Raw genomic sequence first — 17630 nt, 5'->3', positions numbered from 1 at the left:
GCGAGAGTGGGACTGGTGGCGGGAGGTGAGGGGAGACGGGTGACAGGACTCGGGACACCAGTCCCCGGCGGGGCGGGCGGGCGGGCAGTGGCCACCGTGGGCTACGAGGCTCGGGTAAGGGGGTCACGCTGGAAGTCGCCCCGGCCGGGCGCCCCCTCGAACGCCCGGAGCGGCGGTGGGGGTTGGGGCAGGGACCGAATGGCGCCCGGACCGAGGGCGGCGGCGGCGACGGACTGGCGCGCCCGCTTGGCGGTCCCTCGCAGCTGGCGCCCCTGACCCAGAGGGCCACCGTCCGCGATCCGCAACCCCGGGAGACGAGGCGAGGACGGGCGGGGGACGAGGGGCCCGCGGGCTCCGGCGGCGGCCCCCGACGAGCGGCCGTGGGAAGCGAACTTGGGAAGGAGGAACATGATCACCTCAGACGGTTCGTGTGGGAAGCCGGTGACTCTTCCAGGTCGTTCTATGAGGGGATGGACGGAAGGGCTTTCTTAGAGTCTGTTTCATTCTGCACCGGCCGGCGCAAGGTCTGGCTGGGGAGGGGGTGGCCGGCCGCGACGACCAGCCGGGACGCCCTGCCCGCCGCGCAGCTGCGCCGGCCGAGGGCCGAGGGCCGGGAGAGCCCAGGGAGCCGCGCCGCGGGCTCGGTCCCGAGCTGTCAGACGACTGGAGAGAGGAGCCTGCCCGCGGGGGCTCACTTGGTTCCAGCCGAGGCGCTGCGAGATTGGGGAGATTGGGTTAGCTTCTGCGCCTCTTCTTGTGTTGGGAATATTTGGTGGCTTTTAAGACAAAACTAAACTTGAATCCGGGGTTCGTGTTATATACCTCGAAGAGAGGACTCCCTTTTTGGGGGGGGTGGCCTTACCTTTTCTTGAATTTGAGGTGTGTATATTTTAAGTGGGTAATGCAATTATGAAATGATACCGGGCAGGTTTTTTGGTTTTTTTGTGGGTTTTTTTTTTTTTTTTTATTCATCCGGGTCCTTTCTGATTCAAGCTCTTGTTTTGTTATCTTCTCAATACAATGTTTGAATGACCGCTGGGCTGGTTAATGGACACTGAAAGAGTATTTTGTTGTTCTTTTTTGATCCAGTCAGCATTTATTGTAGTGATTAGTGTGTTTAAGGTCATTTTCGTGATTAAGGTTTGAGAGAGAAGCAAAATTGGACCTTCACCAGTGCCTGCTTACTCCTATAACTTTTTCCATTGTGACCAGTTAAAGTTTTCAAGGGCTAACCTTTTAAAAGGTGAATACTATCTAACCAAAGTAACAGTTAAGAGTTTATTTAAATCAACCGGAGTAACAGTTAACAGTTTTTATTTTGAATCACTGGTGTCTCCCCAAGAAATGAGAACGTGGCCTATGAGGACTAAAAATACGGAATTTTGAAATAATATTCCACTTTCCTATGATTTCCATAATCTCGAGCAGTTAGTTATCTTTTGTGTGTCAGGGTCTTCATTTTTTAAACTGGAAGCTTGCCACAGAAAATTATTTATAGGTAGTTTTATATTCTTAGAGCCATGATACGGAACATTAGAAGACAGTATACCATGATTCATATTTAACTATAATTTGCTTTTTGTCAAAAGATGGTTAGAGTGAAGTTTAAGAGGTCACACAGCTGTCATACGGAATTTTAGATCCTGGAAGAGAACTTGATCACTCTATCAGTAAGGAAAGTAAGGCCCCTCAGGAATGAAGTGATTTGTTCATGGTCCCTGAGCTATACCTTTGAACTATATGGAGATGGCAGTGTATATTCATGATTATATTGGCATTTTTTAAATAGGTACTATAGATCAAGTTCTTTTTTTTTCCATGTTATAAGAAGAAAGTTTCATTTTAAGAATACTTCTAACGAGCTTATTTACTTATAGCAACTGCATAGTCCATAATTCCTTTAGCTAAATGTTAGCTATAAGCTTATTGACAACGTAATTGCTAGAAAATAATACTTTTCAAAAACTTACAGTAATTGCCTCTTGGTGGGTTCTCAACTTTTTTTTTTTTATCATAGGTTCTAGTTTGGAATATAAATTACTTTTGAAAATGAATGAACCAAATGGAGATTTGTGTTAAGATCTCTACCAGAATAATCAAAGCATATAGTTGTTTATCTTTAGTATATCTCAGTGGATCCACCTATGGGTGACATCAGATAATTGCTCAACTGTTCATGGATAATTAAGTTAAAAAAAATTAAAACACTTTAAAAGAAAGTACATTAAAGTTGGAATAAAATATATTGAAAGTTAAATAAACAATACAAAGAAGACATATTTTCTATACTGTCCCTATACTAAAAGGCGTTTTTAGTTCATGCAAGAGAACACCACCAAATGTTACCATTATCTACTGTCGCAGTGGTGCAATTTGTTTTGGAATCATAAAATCTAAATATTTTACTCCTGTCATTACTCATACCTTTATTAATTAAGGACCATATTATGGTTGTATGCCTAGCAGAATATGGTTGTTTTGAAATCACAATGTAGGTTATATCTTTAGGAATCTTCAAAGTTAATTTCAATTTTCAAGTATTTTTTTTCTTCTTACATATACGATTCTGAAAGGGAAGAAAAGTAGTTGCATGGTTCTATTTTAATAATTATCATGAAATATCTGCTTGGTTCATTATAATTTAAAGTGGGCTGTAGAATGAAAACTCACCTCGCATTAAATGAATGTGTTTTTATATAGCAAGATCTCAAACCTATTACTTTTATAACCTGTTAAGATAGATTCTGTTGCCTTTAGAGATTTTATTTTAAGATTATATATATTCTTAGCGTGGGCCTAAATTTGAGTTTGAATTATAAACTCTTTAAATGCCTGTAATTTAAACAGATGTATTTTTCTCAGCCTCTTCTGAAACAATCTCCTTGGAGCAACCATCAGAGCAGTGGCTGGGGCACTGGAAGTATGTCCTGGGGAGCAATGCATGGCAGAGATCATCGTAGAACTGGAAACATGGGAATTCCAGGAACTATGAATCAGATATCTCCACTGAAGAAACCATTTTCTGGTAATGTCATAGCACCACCGAAATTTACTCGCTCTACTCCATCACTGACTCCAAAATCTTGGATTGAAGATAATGTGTTCAGAACAGACAACAATAGTAATACACTCTTACCCTTACAGGTAAGAATGGTATGTAAATGGTCTTATTTCTAATGTTTATCATTCAAAGTAAGAAATTGGGTGGTGGTGGTGGTGGTGATGGTGGTAGTTGGTAAAAGTAACAGATTAAAACATTAAAAGGCTTTTATTTTTAGCATATAATTTAATTGCCAAAGGATAAAGTATTTATGTAGAGAAAATTGAGACTAAAAAATTCTCTAAACACACAGTAGAAAAGAAGCTTCATAAAATCTAGAAAAAACTGCTGTATTTCTTAAATATATGTTGAAGCTTTTAATTGGCAGCTCAAGAATGCCTTAATTTATTCATCTTTAATAGGCCACCAAAATGAATTTCTTCTCCAGTATAGCTAAACTAAAATGTTAAGTAATTGTGCATAGATTTGACTGTGATCAGCTGTGTGTGTGTGTGTGTATATATGTGTGTGTGTGTGTGTGTGTGTGTATATATATATATTAGAATATGCTTAGTACAGCTGTGATTATGGCAAAATAATATTAGGGCTTTTTGCATCAACTTAAAATTTGTCCTCCCTGGTTCAGTGACTATTTTTTTCTAAATGTGGCCTAATAGTTATGATGATTAGACTCTTTTTTTCAGATCTTTTAATGTTTTACTGATATTCTAGCTAATAAAGGTCCCTATAATTATTTAAAATGAGGTTTTTGTCCCCCTAAAACTTTTAAAAGACTAAAGATACAAGATAGAAGGAACTTGATTGTTTTTTGTTTTCTTTCTTACCTTTTTTTTTCTTTTTTTTTTTTTTGTGGGTGGGTGTGGGGAAGAGAACTGCTTATTTCTGATGAAAACTTCTATGCTATTGAAGGTGAGATCTAGTTTGCAGTTACCAGCTTGGGGCTCAGATTCACTCCAAGATAGTTGGTGCACTGCAGCCGGAACATCCAGAATAGACCAGGTAGGCTGCACAGTGTATATTTTTCAGGATTATGACTAGGAGTTTAGTGTTTATATTATATGAGTAAGACTTATTATTTACTTTCCAGTTATACGTTTTTAAGCATATGTCAAAGAACATTAAAGCAATTTATTTTTAAAAGGTCACTTATTTAATATAAAATGCTTCATTTTCAAATTTATAAGTAATTCATAACTATTTTATATTTCCAAAACAGAATTTGTTTTTGGAAAAAAGGAATTATATACCCAAGAGCACCTGACTTTAAACATCAGTCAAACTTAACAGATTTTATCTTTCAGAATTATTTTCAGTTGGGGACAAAATCATACATTCGATTTTATATTTCATCAGTCTTTTACAGAATTTTTTAGTAAATTTTTGTCACAAAATCTACATTTGTCTTGAGGTATATTTCTAAAGAGGTCCTGGCTTCAATTTTTATACCTTTAAGAAAAACTTCATGAATAATGTTTTTTTATTCTAAAATTTGTTACCACTGTTGTATACTTATCTTCTTCCAAATAATGTTTCCTATAGAAAAACCCTAAATCAAAAAGCTAGGAATCGGTCTTAAATTTCCTTCAAGCCCTTTGTGGTTACAAAATGCTATCTCTTTTCCTGCAGACTAAATTTGAATTCATACTGGGTACCGGTGATGAGAATTATTACAGGACAAGTAGAAAACTCAGTCCTACATGAGGATTCTTTACTGCAGAGCTGAAGCTTGAATGAGCATAGAATTGACATTGTGGGAGCCCACTGAATGGAGCTATGTTATCCTTAGCTAAGGCTCTTCCTTAGTTAATTTATCAACATGAGATGATTTTACAAGTAAGGACTTTATAGATTAATAATATGTTTGTCAATAGCTTTCAAACCTGGAGCATTAGCATTAACTTCAATAATCTATCATTAGCAGTTATTTTAGACGAGTCCTAATTTTTTACCAAAATGGTCCTACCGGGATTGCCACATAGAAATAAGTAGTTATCTCATGTAATTTGTGATTTATTGTTTTATTAATAATTTAAGTTAGCTATCCATCTATTTCTATGCTCTTCTCCACTCTGGCCTAGTTAGGCCATATTAGTGACATTTTTATGGTAGCACTTTTATGTTGTTCAAATTGAATACGTAAATGTCTAGGAGATGGTATTTTAGAAGAGGACAATTATGATAATCATTTTGAAGGTGGCAAGTGATGTGTTTTTAGAGAGGAAAAGACATAATTATTTGAAGAGCATGTGCACGAAAGAAGCAAGAGGACACATATGAGGGATATTTAACTATGGAGAAGAGAGAAGACAGATTAGCTGTCCTAAGGGGACAATGGAGGTCATATGTTGAGAAATGTGGTTATTGAGATGGTTTCAGTTGGTGGAGGGCTAGAGAGTAGATAGAGGTGATAATGAAAGGACGTCAGCCCCTGGGCTGCTGTAAGATGAGGGTCTCTAGCACTCCTACTTAGATTTCAATCAAAGCCACTCTGTTCTTACCTGTTTTATAACTTAGGGTTTTAGGTAAATTCATTTTATATAAAAGGATTTAGGTGTTTAAAGGTAATTTTTTTTTTTTTTTTTGCTAACTGCTGAGATATTGTCATTCCCTTTGGTCCCTTGCACCAGAGGTGTGATTTGATGAAGTTGAAGAGCGTGGTGAAGAAAAAGATAGTGGGAAGTGAACTGAACTAGAGGAAAGAGATCTGAAACCTGAACCTTCTTCCCTTTTCTCAGTCCTTATGACATCTGAGGATACAGTCTATGGGCCTTCATGTCTTTGGGTCATAGTTTCCTTATCTATAAAAGGAGAACCTTGAACTAGATCATGAAAGGTCTTTCTAGCCAGCTTTTATACTTTCTCTGATCTATTTTGGCCATTTCTTTAACGCCCTGTGCACACACCACACCCCCCCGACCCCATACACACACACTTTATTTTTAGAATACAAAGGTTCTGGTTTATTGGGGAGAAGAGGTGGGAATTGGATTGAGGCAGTCAAGGGATAGTGTATGACCTCCCAAATGGTCTTAAAATCAATGTGTTTCTTTCTTTTGAGGACCTTAAGGGTACTTACAATACAAAATTTGTTTTGTATTTCTATCTTTCCATAAAAGGTTGAGGTATTTCAAGTTGAGGTTCTTAAAAATACAGCAACAGCTACAAACTTCAATTGTTGTCTTAAACCACTTGATAGTTGCTCACTATTTGGCAAAGTTAAAATTATCTGGTGCAATATTTTCATTCTGACTTTTTTTTTTCATTATATAGAACATTTTAATACTAACATATCTCAGTTAACAAATACATTATTTTAAAACATTTGATTTTTTATTTCTTTTAGTTTAAAATTGATTAGGCATAAAAAATATATTAAATTCTAGAACTGGAGTCTTAGTTCCTATACTTGGATACTTGAGGCCTTACCTATACCCAAGAACTGGACGTGTAGTTAACATTCAGCAAATAGGAAAGAAATAGTTTTGCAGATTGGTTTTACTCAGTTACATGTGAAAATTTTAGGGTTGATTGGCATTTCCTTACTTCAAATAATTATCTTCTTATGGAAAAGCTCCAAATTTAAAACTTTTAAAAACAAAGGTAAAGTTTTAAACACATTTCTGACTTTAAAATGAATTTTTAGGTATTTATATGTTAATTTCTTTAAGACTAAGAGTACTTTTCTTTAAAATGCTGGTAGGTAGTTACCCCTGCAAGAAGTCATACGCCAATATATGAATTCTAATTGCCTTAAAACTGAATTTTCAATTAGATATTGGGATTATAATATATTCATTAAATCTTGAATATTTTAAATCAAAAAGTGACTATTTTAAATAAAAAATAAATATACTGGTAGCTAAGATTATTACTTACAGGTTTACATATGGTACATCAGTTTTCTGTAAACAAAGCAACAGAATGTCTTTAAAAGTGTAATATAGCTGTGAAGCCTTATAAGATGGATGTTGGCCTGTCTTCTAGCTAAGGGATTATCAATATATTCAGTTGTAGATTTTTGTTCCTATGGAAGTTCTTGAGCATGTCACATAAACTACCTTGAATTAATTGAAGATATATCCCACCAGTCTTTGATATATAGACTGTTGTATGAGAACATGATAGATGATAATAATGAGGGTCTCTCAGAAAAATATATTATTTGGTGCCTTTATTCACTTTACACAAAAAAACAATATATAGTAGCAGACCAAATCTAATTTTTCATTTAATAGAACACTCCTTAAATTGTAGTTCTTAAATGAGATGTACCTCAAGGGGCATTGGTAGCCAACAAACTTAACGCTTACTGAAAATGAGAAAGAATGGGTTCTTTTGTACCTGCTTAGGTAATGGATGCTTTTTAAGTTTCGTATCCTGCATTCAGTTCTTCAACTGTACTTGATACATTCTTATACCACATATTTTCTACTTGCCTTTCCATTTAATCCTGTGGATACTATTTCAGGCCTTCAAAAATATTTTTTAAATTTTTGTTCAGAGTCACTGTCCTAGCACTTTGTCAAGGTTCAGATTAATGAAGGACATTTCAAAAAAATGTATGTTCGTTATGTATATGGTAGTGTTTTAATTATCCTGGGGACATATGGAGAGAAATTCTGTTCTTTGCCTTTGAGAAGGTGCAAGTCCATTTGAATGAAGAAGGGGTGTCTGTGTGGAACAACCAGAGACTGGTAAGAGAGAGTAGGAGACCGAAGACATTGTGCAGTAAGACAGTAGCACATCATCTGCTGCTAATTCAGTAGAGTGCAGTAGCAATGTGTCGTCAAGAATGTAAAATCAGTATTTACTAAAGATTGAGGACAATACAGTGAGTTTTTACAACTTTGTTATTTTGAAGCAAAAATTGGAAAACTCAACACAAAACTGCAACAGAAGCTGATCTTTCTACTTAGAAGGATATTTGTTAAAGCATCTGATATATCTTTAAATATGACAGTATAGGGTTTTCCTATAATCCATCTCCCTTTTCTTTAGGTGGATACTTCATTTTCAAGAGGAAAATATTCTGCTTGATCACTCCTTTTGAAATGAAACAGGGTCTTGAATATATCAAAGTAAAAATATAACATCCCATTGAAAAGTCCCCTTTTAATTAAGCTCAAGTTCTTTTTGTTGTACTAATTTTAATATTCTTGACCTCTTTATTTTTTAGCATGTCTAATCTTTTTTTAAGTTCCTTATTTAGGATTACTTTGTTCTTTCCGCATTTTTCAGTCTTTCTAGGGCTGTATTGTTGCTTCTCTAAGTCTTTATGGCAAATGTCTGGGTTTATGAAAGTAATAAAATATTATAATAGATGGTAGTTTTCCCGAAAATGTTTTTTTCAATTTTGCCTGCTCACGGCTGTGGGATTCTGTAATCTCAGTTTGTGAAAACCCATTTAAGTTGATTCTTTGCCAGATAATTTTCATATTTTAAATAGATTGGGGTAAACTACCTCACAGAGATTCTTTCTTTTGTGAAACATCTTGGCTGTTTTCAAATAGTCATGTAGTAATAAATATAAGTTACATTGCAATGATTTTCCATATGTGTGCTAATCAGTTTTGGTGTGCTTATGTTTACCTTAAAATAGTTATAGGATTTACATTTAGTTTTTAAACCAGTGGCATTTTGTGTGAAGACAAATTTTTCTAATAGCCTTATTTGTTTTGTAATCAGATTTGCTTTGTTTGTTTGTTTGTTTGTTTTCCCAAAAGTTATGTTCTAATCCCCATACTTTATTCAGTGGAATTATCTATACCTTTTGAAAATGAGCCTATAGGTTTCATTAAATCTAGAAAGTGATTTTGAGTTGTCATGCACTGTTTGCCTGCTTAAGGCTATTTTGTGTTCAGTGCTTTAAAAATTATGTGGGATGTAGCTGATGCTCCCCAAGTATAAGTAAGCTTATAGTTTTATAATAGCTTAAATTTATTTTCTTTGCTAAAGCAGGAGTGCGATTCATGATGAGAGACTTGAAATGCAAGGGAAAATAAGGGGCTTTAGGAAGTAGGCATCACACTCTTTATGAGTTGGATGTAGACATTAAAGCTAAAGCTATAAATACATGCAGATTTTTTGAATAACCACTGTCTCTTGATTACCTAGTGGTCACCAATATTTATTGAATAGCTTGCTTATATATTTCCCTTCTTAGTTTAAATATTGCCCATTGACCGTGTATATGGAGTTACTTCATTAATTTTACTTTAAATTTTGCTCTAAAGCAAGATCACACTACTTGAATGGAATTAGTGTGTGAACAGAAAAAAAAAAAGACGTGAGAAACATCATAACATCATTTGTTATGTTATGTTAAGTATAATGGTAATACTTACCATTAATTAAGTTCATAGGTCCACTGTGACGGGGTATAGTCTGATTCCATTAAAAAAACAGCAGCCTGAGAAGATATCCCTGAACTATACATGTTTTCTTTGCAAGAATTTAAGGTAAATAGAATATAAAGTATTTCTAATATATCTTAGAACCTGTAGTACCTGAGGGTTTTTTTAGTTAATTATATATATAATTTTTATCATGATAGCTTACGTTTTTTAATCATATTTTAAATATGTTTTAATATATCTTGACTTAGTTGTGTCAGTTAACATCTAAGTACCTATTCCATGGAGAATTCTAAGAAGACATTATGGTCCTAAACTGTCTTTGCCCTCACAGAGCTCAACTTCAATTTGCAAAGTTTTTATAGTAGAGATAAAGTACTACTCATTCAATAAACAATTGAGAGCTAGCTATATTCCATAATTAGAAGGTCCCTACTTCTAATTAACTTAGTTTAGTTGGTAAGGCAGGAAAATCAACAAATTAGTTACAAACATAATATAGTGGAAGCACAGAAGATGGAAATATTTGAATTACTAAAATTGTATGTCATTTTTGCCCAAGGGCCATGCTGTCTTCTCTTCCAGTTTTATTTCGTTTATTACATAGTACTTTGAGTCTTTTGCTTTTCTGTTATTTTTAAGGTGGAATTTAGGCATTGTCTAGTCTGAAACAATGTTTTTTTCTTTTCTAGAAGATAGAACAGAGCCTATAAAGGTTTAGTAGCTTACTCAAGATCAAGAGGCTCTGCACTTCTTAAAGTATGATCACTGGACTAGATGTCTTAAGTATCACCTGGGAACCTATTGTAAATACAGATTTTCAAGGGCCACTCTCAACCTGCTGAATTTCAGACTCTGAGCAGAGTCCCAGAAATCTGGGTTACAGTGATCTGTGTGTTTGGCAACCCTTCCAGATGATTCTGAAGCATGTTCAAGTGAGAGAACCACTATTCTAGTTCAGTGATTCTCTGTGCCTCCCCCACCAAGCAAAATCATTGTTAGTGATGTAAAAATAAAGTAAAGTAAGGAGTACCAATACAGCTGTATGGTGATAAAGCTGGAGTAAGAGCAACTGGTCTAGCAGTCTACCATTTTAGTATTTGCACACTTCTAAATTCCAACAATAATTTGTTTAGTCTACAAAACTGATTCTGGCCCCCTGGCTTTAAAAGCTCACAGTCCTGATTCATTTACTCTGCTTGATGGAGCAAATAAATCAACATATTTTCAGGAAAAGCTTTTTATGTTTTTCTTTAGCTTCCTAAAAGACTGGCTGTGAATCATCTCTGGATTATGGGCTCCTATGGAAAACTGATGAAGCCCTTTTCGTCAGGAAAAAAAAAATGTGTACACACACATATAGAATATTGTATATAATCTCAGAGATTTCATGGTCGTTCTTGAAGTTCACAGACTTTGGCTAAGAAGTGCCTAATTATGATTTCTGTAGAGACCTTTTCCCCCTATTTTTCTTACTCTTCCATTTTCTTTTTAAGTATCAATCATTTTTTGAGAGTTAGAAATGGCCTTCCCTTCCTCTCTTCCATGTACATACACTTGTACAAACACCTACACACATTTAAGTGGGTGGGAGTCATCACTGACATTTTGATGATTTAAGGGGCATGGGCCAGAGCTTGCTGCGGTAGTTCCCCATGTATATTTGTTTAAGTACATTGAGGATGTGTTGGGCAGAAAAACAGCATAAATTCATAGGCATTAAAGAATCAAATTCCTTCTGGTAAGTAGGTTGACAGATATATAGCAAACAAGACCTCCATCTACAAAAAGACTTTGTTCTGGAACTTGAGGGAAACTTGTTGAGATGAGACTACTTTCCATTCTCTTCCCTCCATCCCTGCCTCCTTTGCAGGGTGTAGAGGAAAAGAGGATTTAGAAATGCAGAAACCAATATGTAAGGACTTCAGGGAGCAAGATTTGGATATAAGTATTCGAGGTGTTAGTCTTTGTTCTGATAGTAGTTCATGCTTTTGATATTTACTGTATGGGATGTTTATGTATTATTGTGAAATTCTGACTAGTCAAGTTTGATAGATATTTAAAGTATGGTGCCATTATGGGACTAATTCCTTTCCCCCAAACTATTTATTTTTTAAGTGCTAGTGTCTTCCTAGATATATGAGAAAAGCTTAGAAGTTAAATAACAACTAAAAATGCTTTGTATATAACATTTCAGAAATCTTTATAAGTTGAGGTAACAATAGAAATTATTTTACTCTATTAATGCTTCCAGTGAAATAAGATTACTCTTGATGTGTGTTTTTTTGAGATGAATATAGTAAATGGAATATTCTCCAATACAAGAAATAGTATAACTCATGGGATCCTTATTTACTGGTATTATCTTGGAATGTAAGTGATTAGTAATATTATATTAATCAGATGTCCTATTTTATGTAAGGAGGTTTAGATGGTATATTTATCACCAGTTTTTTAAAAAGCTGTATACATCATATTGAGTCTTTTTTTTTTCTCTTCTAGGATCGAAGTAGAATGTATGACAGTTTGAACATGCACTCTTTGGAGAATTCCCTTATTGATATTATGAGAGCAGAACATGATCCTCTTAAGGGTAGGTGACTTTTTTTATTTCTTATATCATGCACTGAATTGTGTTTATCTCACCTTTGTTTATATGAAAATTAGCACTACATAGCACCTATGTCATCTATAAGATTCTGTTATGTCTGTTAATAAAAACCTTTGTGAAATGTCCTACTTTTTCTTTGTAGCTTATTTAGATTTATGCTGATTTATGCAGAGAGAAATGTAAGCCCATGTCTCTTGACTTGTTGTCTAAGAAAAAGCCACTATTTAGAGATATTTTGCAGTTTGTTGGAGGATCTAAGTGTATGGTATAGTCACTTTTCTAGAACTCTATCAAATATAGAAATTTTTAAAAAATCCTTACAGTACTTGAATTTACAATTTGTAGTGATTCCAACCTATAATTGCTCTGAGTTAACTTCTTTTCCCCATTTTTCTTCTACCGTCATAGGGTTTTAAAGGGGGATCTTTTGTAGTAGCTTCTCTGAGGGTTTCATAAAACTTGAGGCAGATTAGGAAAAAGAATCAGCTCCACCGATCTTACAGTATTAGTCTTATTGTTAACTGTATCTGACAATATTTCATTAACATACTTGTTTTCATTTGTATATTACATTTTACTAATTATTTTATATTTCTTTGTATAATATATCCCGTTGCCTTGTATATTCATGGTGAAAATCTGGCAAACTGTGCACTTACTTGGATGATAAGAGATTGCTGCATAATAAATCTTCCCAAAATTTAGCAGCTTAAAATAACAACAAACATTTATTACCTCACACAATTCTGTGGGTCAGGAACTCAGGAGCAGCTTAACTGGTTGGTTCTGGCTCAGCATCTCTCAGTGAATCAAAACCGTAGGCTACTTGGTAATTTTTTCCACATTTTTAGTTCTATAAAGCCAAGTAAGAATTCCCTTGAAAGATTTAGCCTGAAACTATAGAACTTAAGTGTTGGCAGCAAGGTGGTATCTTCTTCTTCTTCTTTTTTTTTTTTTTTAAGATTTTATTTGACAGAGATTACAAGTAGAGAGGTAGGCAGAGAGAGAGAGAGAGAGAGAGAGGGGAGGAAGCAGGCTCCCTGCTGAGCAGAGAGCACGATGCGGGTCTCAATCCCAAATCCTGGGATCTTGACCCAAGCCAAAGACAGAGGCTTTACCCACTGAGCCACCCAGGCGCCCCAAAGCAAGATGGTGTCTTGAGGCTGTGTTGGTAATACCGATCAGATATCTAAACATTTTGTTGTGTTTCTGGATTTTGTTTATAAAGCCATTTCCTGTCTTTTGTAATTCCTTTATATTTAAGGAGCTTGAAAAGCTCAAGAGTTTAGTGATTGTTAACAGTGTGTGGCAATGGTAATTCTCCCAAACTAATAAAGACGATTATACTTTGGGTTTTTGGGGGGATCTGGGGGGCTTCTAATCAAAACCCAATCCATTTTTTTTAGTATCTGTATATTGGGGTCTTGTTCTCTTTCACTGTTGCTCTGACAGTTCTAGTGGCATTTGTCTTAGATCCTCTGTTTAGTAATAGAATCCAGCAGTTTCGGATTACGAAGAAGTTTATCTATTTATTTCTTTGGCCTATCTAGAAAGAAAACTCTTAGAAATTTTTCTACAAGATAAAGTCATCATTAACTGTTACCAGTGAATAATGAAACATTTCTCATTGTTGTTTCTCCTAGTCATCTTTAAAAAGGTCTTTTGAAGATGTTAAGAGAAAACATTCTCTGCTGGAGAATTATCTCAGGTTTTCTTTTTTTTTTTTAAGTCTGTGTTATAATAAAACTGGAGAGAAACCTAGAAAGAAGACTTTGAAAAGAAAATGGAAGCAGCCTAAGGCTAAGAGGAATTTAATAATTAAAAGAAAAAAATCTCAAATGTATTCAGAACTCTTTTGTTAGGAAAATTATCTTTGGCCATGGGAAGGGAGAAAATGTGGTCAGTACCACCTTTTGGAATTATTACCATAATCTCGGTTTCTTTTTTTTCTTTTTTTTTTTTAATTTTATTTATTTATTTGACAGACAGAGATCACAAGTAGGCAGATCCCTGGCCAGAGAGCGAGGAAGGGAAACAGGCTCCCTCCTGAGCAGAGAGTCCAAGCAGGGGCTCAATCCCAGGACCCTGGCACCATGACCCTACCTGAAGTCAGAGGCTTTAACCCACTGAGCCACCGAGGTGCCCCCAAATCTCTGTTTCTAATTGGAGTATCTTATGTTCCACATTTATTATGGGAGGGAATTAAAAGAGCAAATTTTTTTTTTAAATTGAGGCATCTTCTCTACATAGAAATAGAAATAAGACTTCTGCATACTGCCATCATAAACTTATTTAAAGTGATCCTGATACCCAAGTGCTGCTACATATTTTTCTTTTCTTATTAGTACAGACTTCACTGCCTTCTAGGATATCATATTGTATATCTTCCTCCTCATATTCTGATCATTGCCCATTTTCTTTGAGAGGGACCTCAGTAAACTCTGCTTAAAGCAAGGTTGTGACAACACAGAAGCAGCCAGTCTCTGAACTTTCTGCTTTTCTCCATTCCTCATCTTCAGGACAGCACTTCAGCCTCTGTCCCCTCTTCTGTCTCATCTTTCATTCTTTTCAGAAAATTCTGTCTTCCGTTTAATGCAAGAAAAGTCTTTTCTTTCTTTTTTTTTTTTTTTTTCAGAAAGAAAAAAAGGAATGAATCTTATTTTATCCTTTTTAAATGTTTTCAGAAAGTCTGCCATTTGCTTTGTCTTCCTTATGGGACCTAAGGGAAAGGGAAAAGGGAGTTGTAGGGTAAATCTTTTTATAATTTCTTCTTTCCCTTTCTATTAATGATAAAAGTTTCTAGAAAATTTTCACATAGGATATTTTCCACAGGAACTTAAGTGATGAGAGATTATATTGTTATGTGTTATGTATAATTTGTATAACAAGTTACCCCTAAGTTTAGCAGCTTAAAACAACAATAAACATTTATTATCTCACATAATTTCTGTAGGTTAGAATTTGGGAGTTAAATTAGTTGCTTGGTTCTGGCTGAGGATCTTATGAGGTAGCAATCATGTGGAGCCTTGAATAGGGCTGGAGGTTCCTTTTCCAGGGTGGCTCACTCATGTGGCTGGCAAGTTAACCCAGGCCATTGGCAGGAGAACTCAGTTGCTCACCATGTGACCCTTCTTTCATAGGACAGTATATTTGCTGGATCCCCCAGAGCAAAGATAAAGCTCAAAGTGAATGTCCCAATGTCTTCTATGACCTAGCTTCAGAAGTCTCATACCATGATTTCCATGACATCCTAATAGCTACATAGGCCATCCCTGCTCAACTGGGGAGGGTTCTGCTACTCCAGAGATGTGAATACTGGGAGGCAGGTATCAGTCATGGAGGCCGACATGGAGGCTGGCTTCCACAGAGATGAAAGGCAGAAACTATAAATTTACATTGGAGAAAACTACTCAAGGTAAGATTTAGTGTCAGCGGAAAGGAAAACAATGAAGCAGCTCTCTGGAATCCCAAGGAAGTCTGGCAAGTTAGTGGCCTGAGAATTGACTGATAGAACTAACAAAGGGTCCTCCCATCCCCACTGCAGCCCCAAATACTTGTCTACAGCTTGTTTCCATTTTCCCACCCTCAAGTGATTTTTACAGGTCAGTAAGAAGCTCCACTGTTTGATGTTAAGGTTTTGTGGTTTAACATAGCAGGTAGGAAGGGTCTTTGTGGCTCTACAGGTGTGAAGAGACAGCAGACAAAGATGGGAGTTCTGGATGCACTTCTTCCACTAAGTGTGTCCACTTTTATACCAAGGCAGGGTCCAAGACCTTGGCTGTAATTGTGTAAAACATACATAGTCTCTGTTCTCATGAGATTTATAGCCTGCTAGGGAAAGAGGGACCTTATCATATGTATAATATACATATATACATGTAATATACTTATATAATATCTATATACGTAAAATCCATACCTCTAACCACAGTGTTAGAAGTGCTGTGGAGTGAGATGATAAGGTGCTTGGGGAGGTAATATGTAAGGGGAGGGGAGTACTTAATTTATCTGTGGAGTAAAGTAAGCTAAGACCTGAAGCTTGAACAGCCAGCACAAAGATGAAAAAATATTGGGGGAAAGTGTCAACTAGACAGAGGGGCCAGGGATCATGGAAGAGCTTGTCACTTTGGAAGAACTGAAAGCAGACAAGTCCTGGCATAGCTTGAGGGCTGCCCAGTGCTGATGGGATGTAACTGCTCAGCCAGCCTTAGGGAACACGTGCCGTCTTTTGCTTCAGATCAGGAACACTAACACACCAGTCTATGCTTTCCTTAGTGTTAATCATACTGATCAGTTTTATTTATTTTGCAGTGGTTTCTTGCCATTAACATCCTGTTTTCTGATGACTGTCTTCATTCTTGGCAAATATTTTTCTTTTCAAAGGAAGAACAAATATGTATTCTTTTAATGGTTAAAGTAAATCATGCTTTGTGATATTGCAGTTTTGTATTTGAATACCTATGTTAAATGATCTGTGATCTTTTTATGTATGTGTGGGTCAATTCATTGTGCTTTAAGCAAAAGAACAAGACAGTGATTATTGTTAAACTCTCTTCCCTCCCTGCTCTCAGCAATTTGCAAAAAGGTCTTACTGTGTAAGCATTTTTACCAAAAATTGCATACCCCCCAAAAGTAATAAGAGTAAACAAAAAAATTTAATTTCAACTAAAAAAAAAATTGAAAACTGTAGAAATACCGTGATGTAAGAGTCCTTAGATCTGTTTTAGCAAATCACAATGACTTTACCAGTGTTCCCTGAACAATCTAAAGGAATTCAGGTAAATGGATTGAATATGATCTTATGCCAATACATGTTTTAAAGTGGATGCCTTTAAAACTTTTTGTTTACTATGTATTTTTGTGTGTTTAGCATCATTTTTTATTACTTGACTGCTAAACTTTTGTTTTCCAAGACTCCTGAAGTAGAATCTCTGCTATTTTAAGGAAGATAACTTCTGAGAAAATAAGGAATTACTTCTGTGTTAGGCAATAAGTGGTTGCCGTAGTATCAAATAAATTCTTGCCTCTTTTCTTCTATTGTTCATTTCCCTCTGATTTTCTTCAGCTGGCCTTAATGTAAATTTGAAGTACAAAGTCACAGAGTAACTTGTATATATTTCTAAAAGTCTGTGGTGTGAGAATTTACATTTTAGAACTTAACTTTCAAGCTGGGCAGAGATTCTGAAACTCTAAGAGCGTATTTATTAGGCAGGTTTCAGGACCCTACTCCAAGAGACTGTGCACTCCAGGTTGTATAAATAGCACACTTGGAGAAACTCTGGAATAGGGGAACAAGATCAAAGAGATCTATGAAAAGTTGTAAAAGCTTTAATGATATTTATTAAAATACAACAAAGTACAAAATAAAACTCATACCAGTAGTATATATGCCCAAGCAAATGTCTATTCTCTTAAGTTCCTCATACACTGACCTCACTGATTCTCTGGCAGAGAGAGGAATACATCTCTCAGAACTAATTTTGTTTTTTGTCAGCCCACTTGTGTTTCCAGTAGTCAGAATTTTCATAAGTGCTAGAAAGTATAAGTGAAAATCATGTATAATAGAATATCTTCAAAAAAAGATGAGGGATTACTGTATGTGCTT

General features: G+C 35.8%; 1 protein-coding gene across 8 annotated transcripts in view; it reads left to right on the top strand.

The window, feature by feature from the left end:
• The window catches only part of CPEB2 (cytoplasmic polyadenylation element binding protein 2), a 71432-nt gene that overhangs the window by 1992 nt on the left and 51810 nt on the right, over positions 1-17630 (top strand). For 2 of the 8 annotated variants that reach the window (XM_032854804.1, XM_032854796.1), the window contains exons 2-4: positions 2863-3144; positions 3971-4060; positions 11917-12007. In XM_032854804.1, coding sequence (XP_032710695.1) covers positions 2863-3144; positions 3971-4060; positions 11917-12007 — 463 coding nt within the window. Of the gene's footprint in view, positions 1-404; positions 425-2862; positions 3154-3970; positions 4061-4774; positions 4895-11916; positions 12008-17630 lie in introns of those variants that run through there. The other 6 variants (XM_032854841.1, XM_032854825.1, XM_032854832.1 and 3 more) reach the window with 4 other exon arrangements.

The sequence above is a fragment of the Lontra canadensis genome, unplaced genomic scaffold, assembly GCF_010015895.1.
Source record: "Lontra canadensis isolate GAN:19392208 unplaced genomic scaffold, GSC_riverotter_1.0 scaffold1, whole genome shotgun sequence".
Lineage (NCBI taxonomy): Eukaryota > Metazoa > Chordata > Mammalia > Carnivora > Mustelidae > Lontra > Lontra canadensis.
This window is presented reverse-complemented; position numbering and strand designations above follow the sequence as displayed.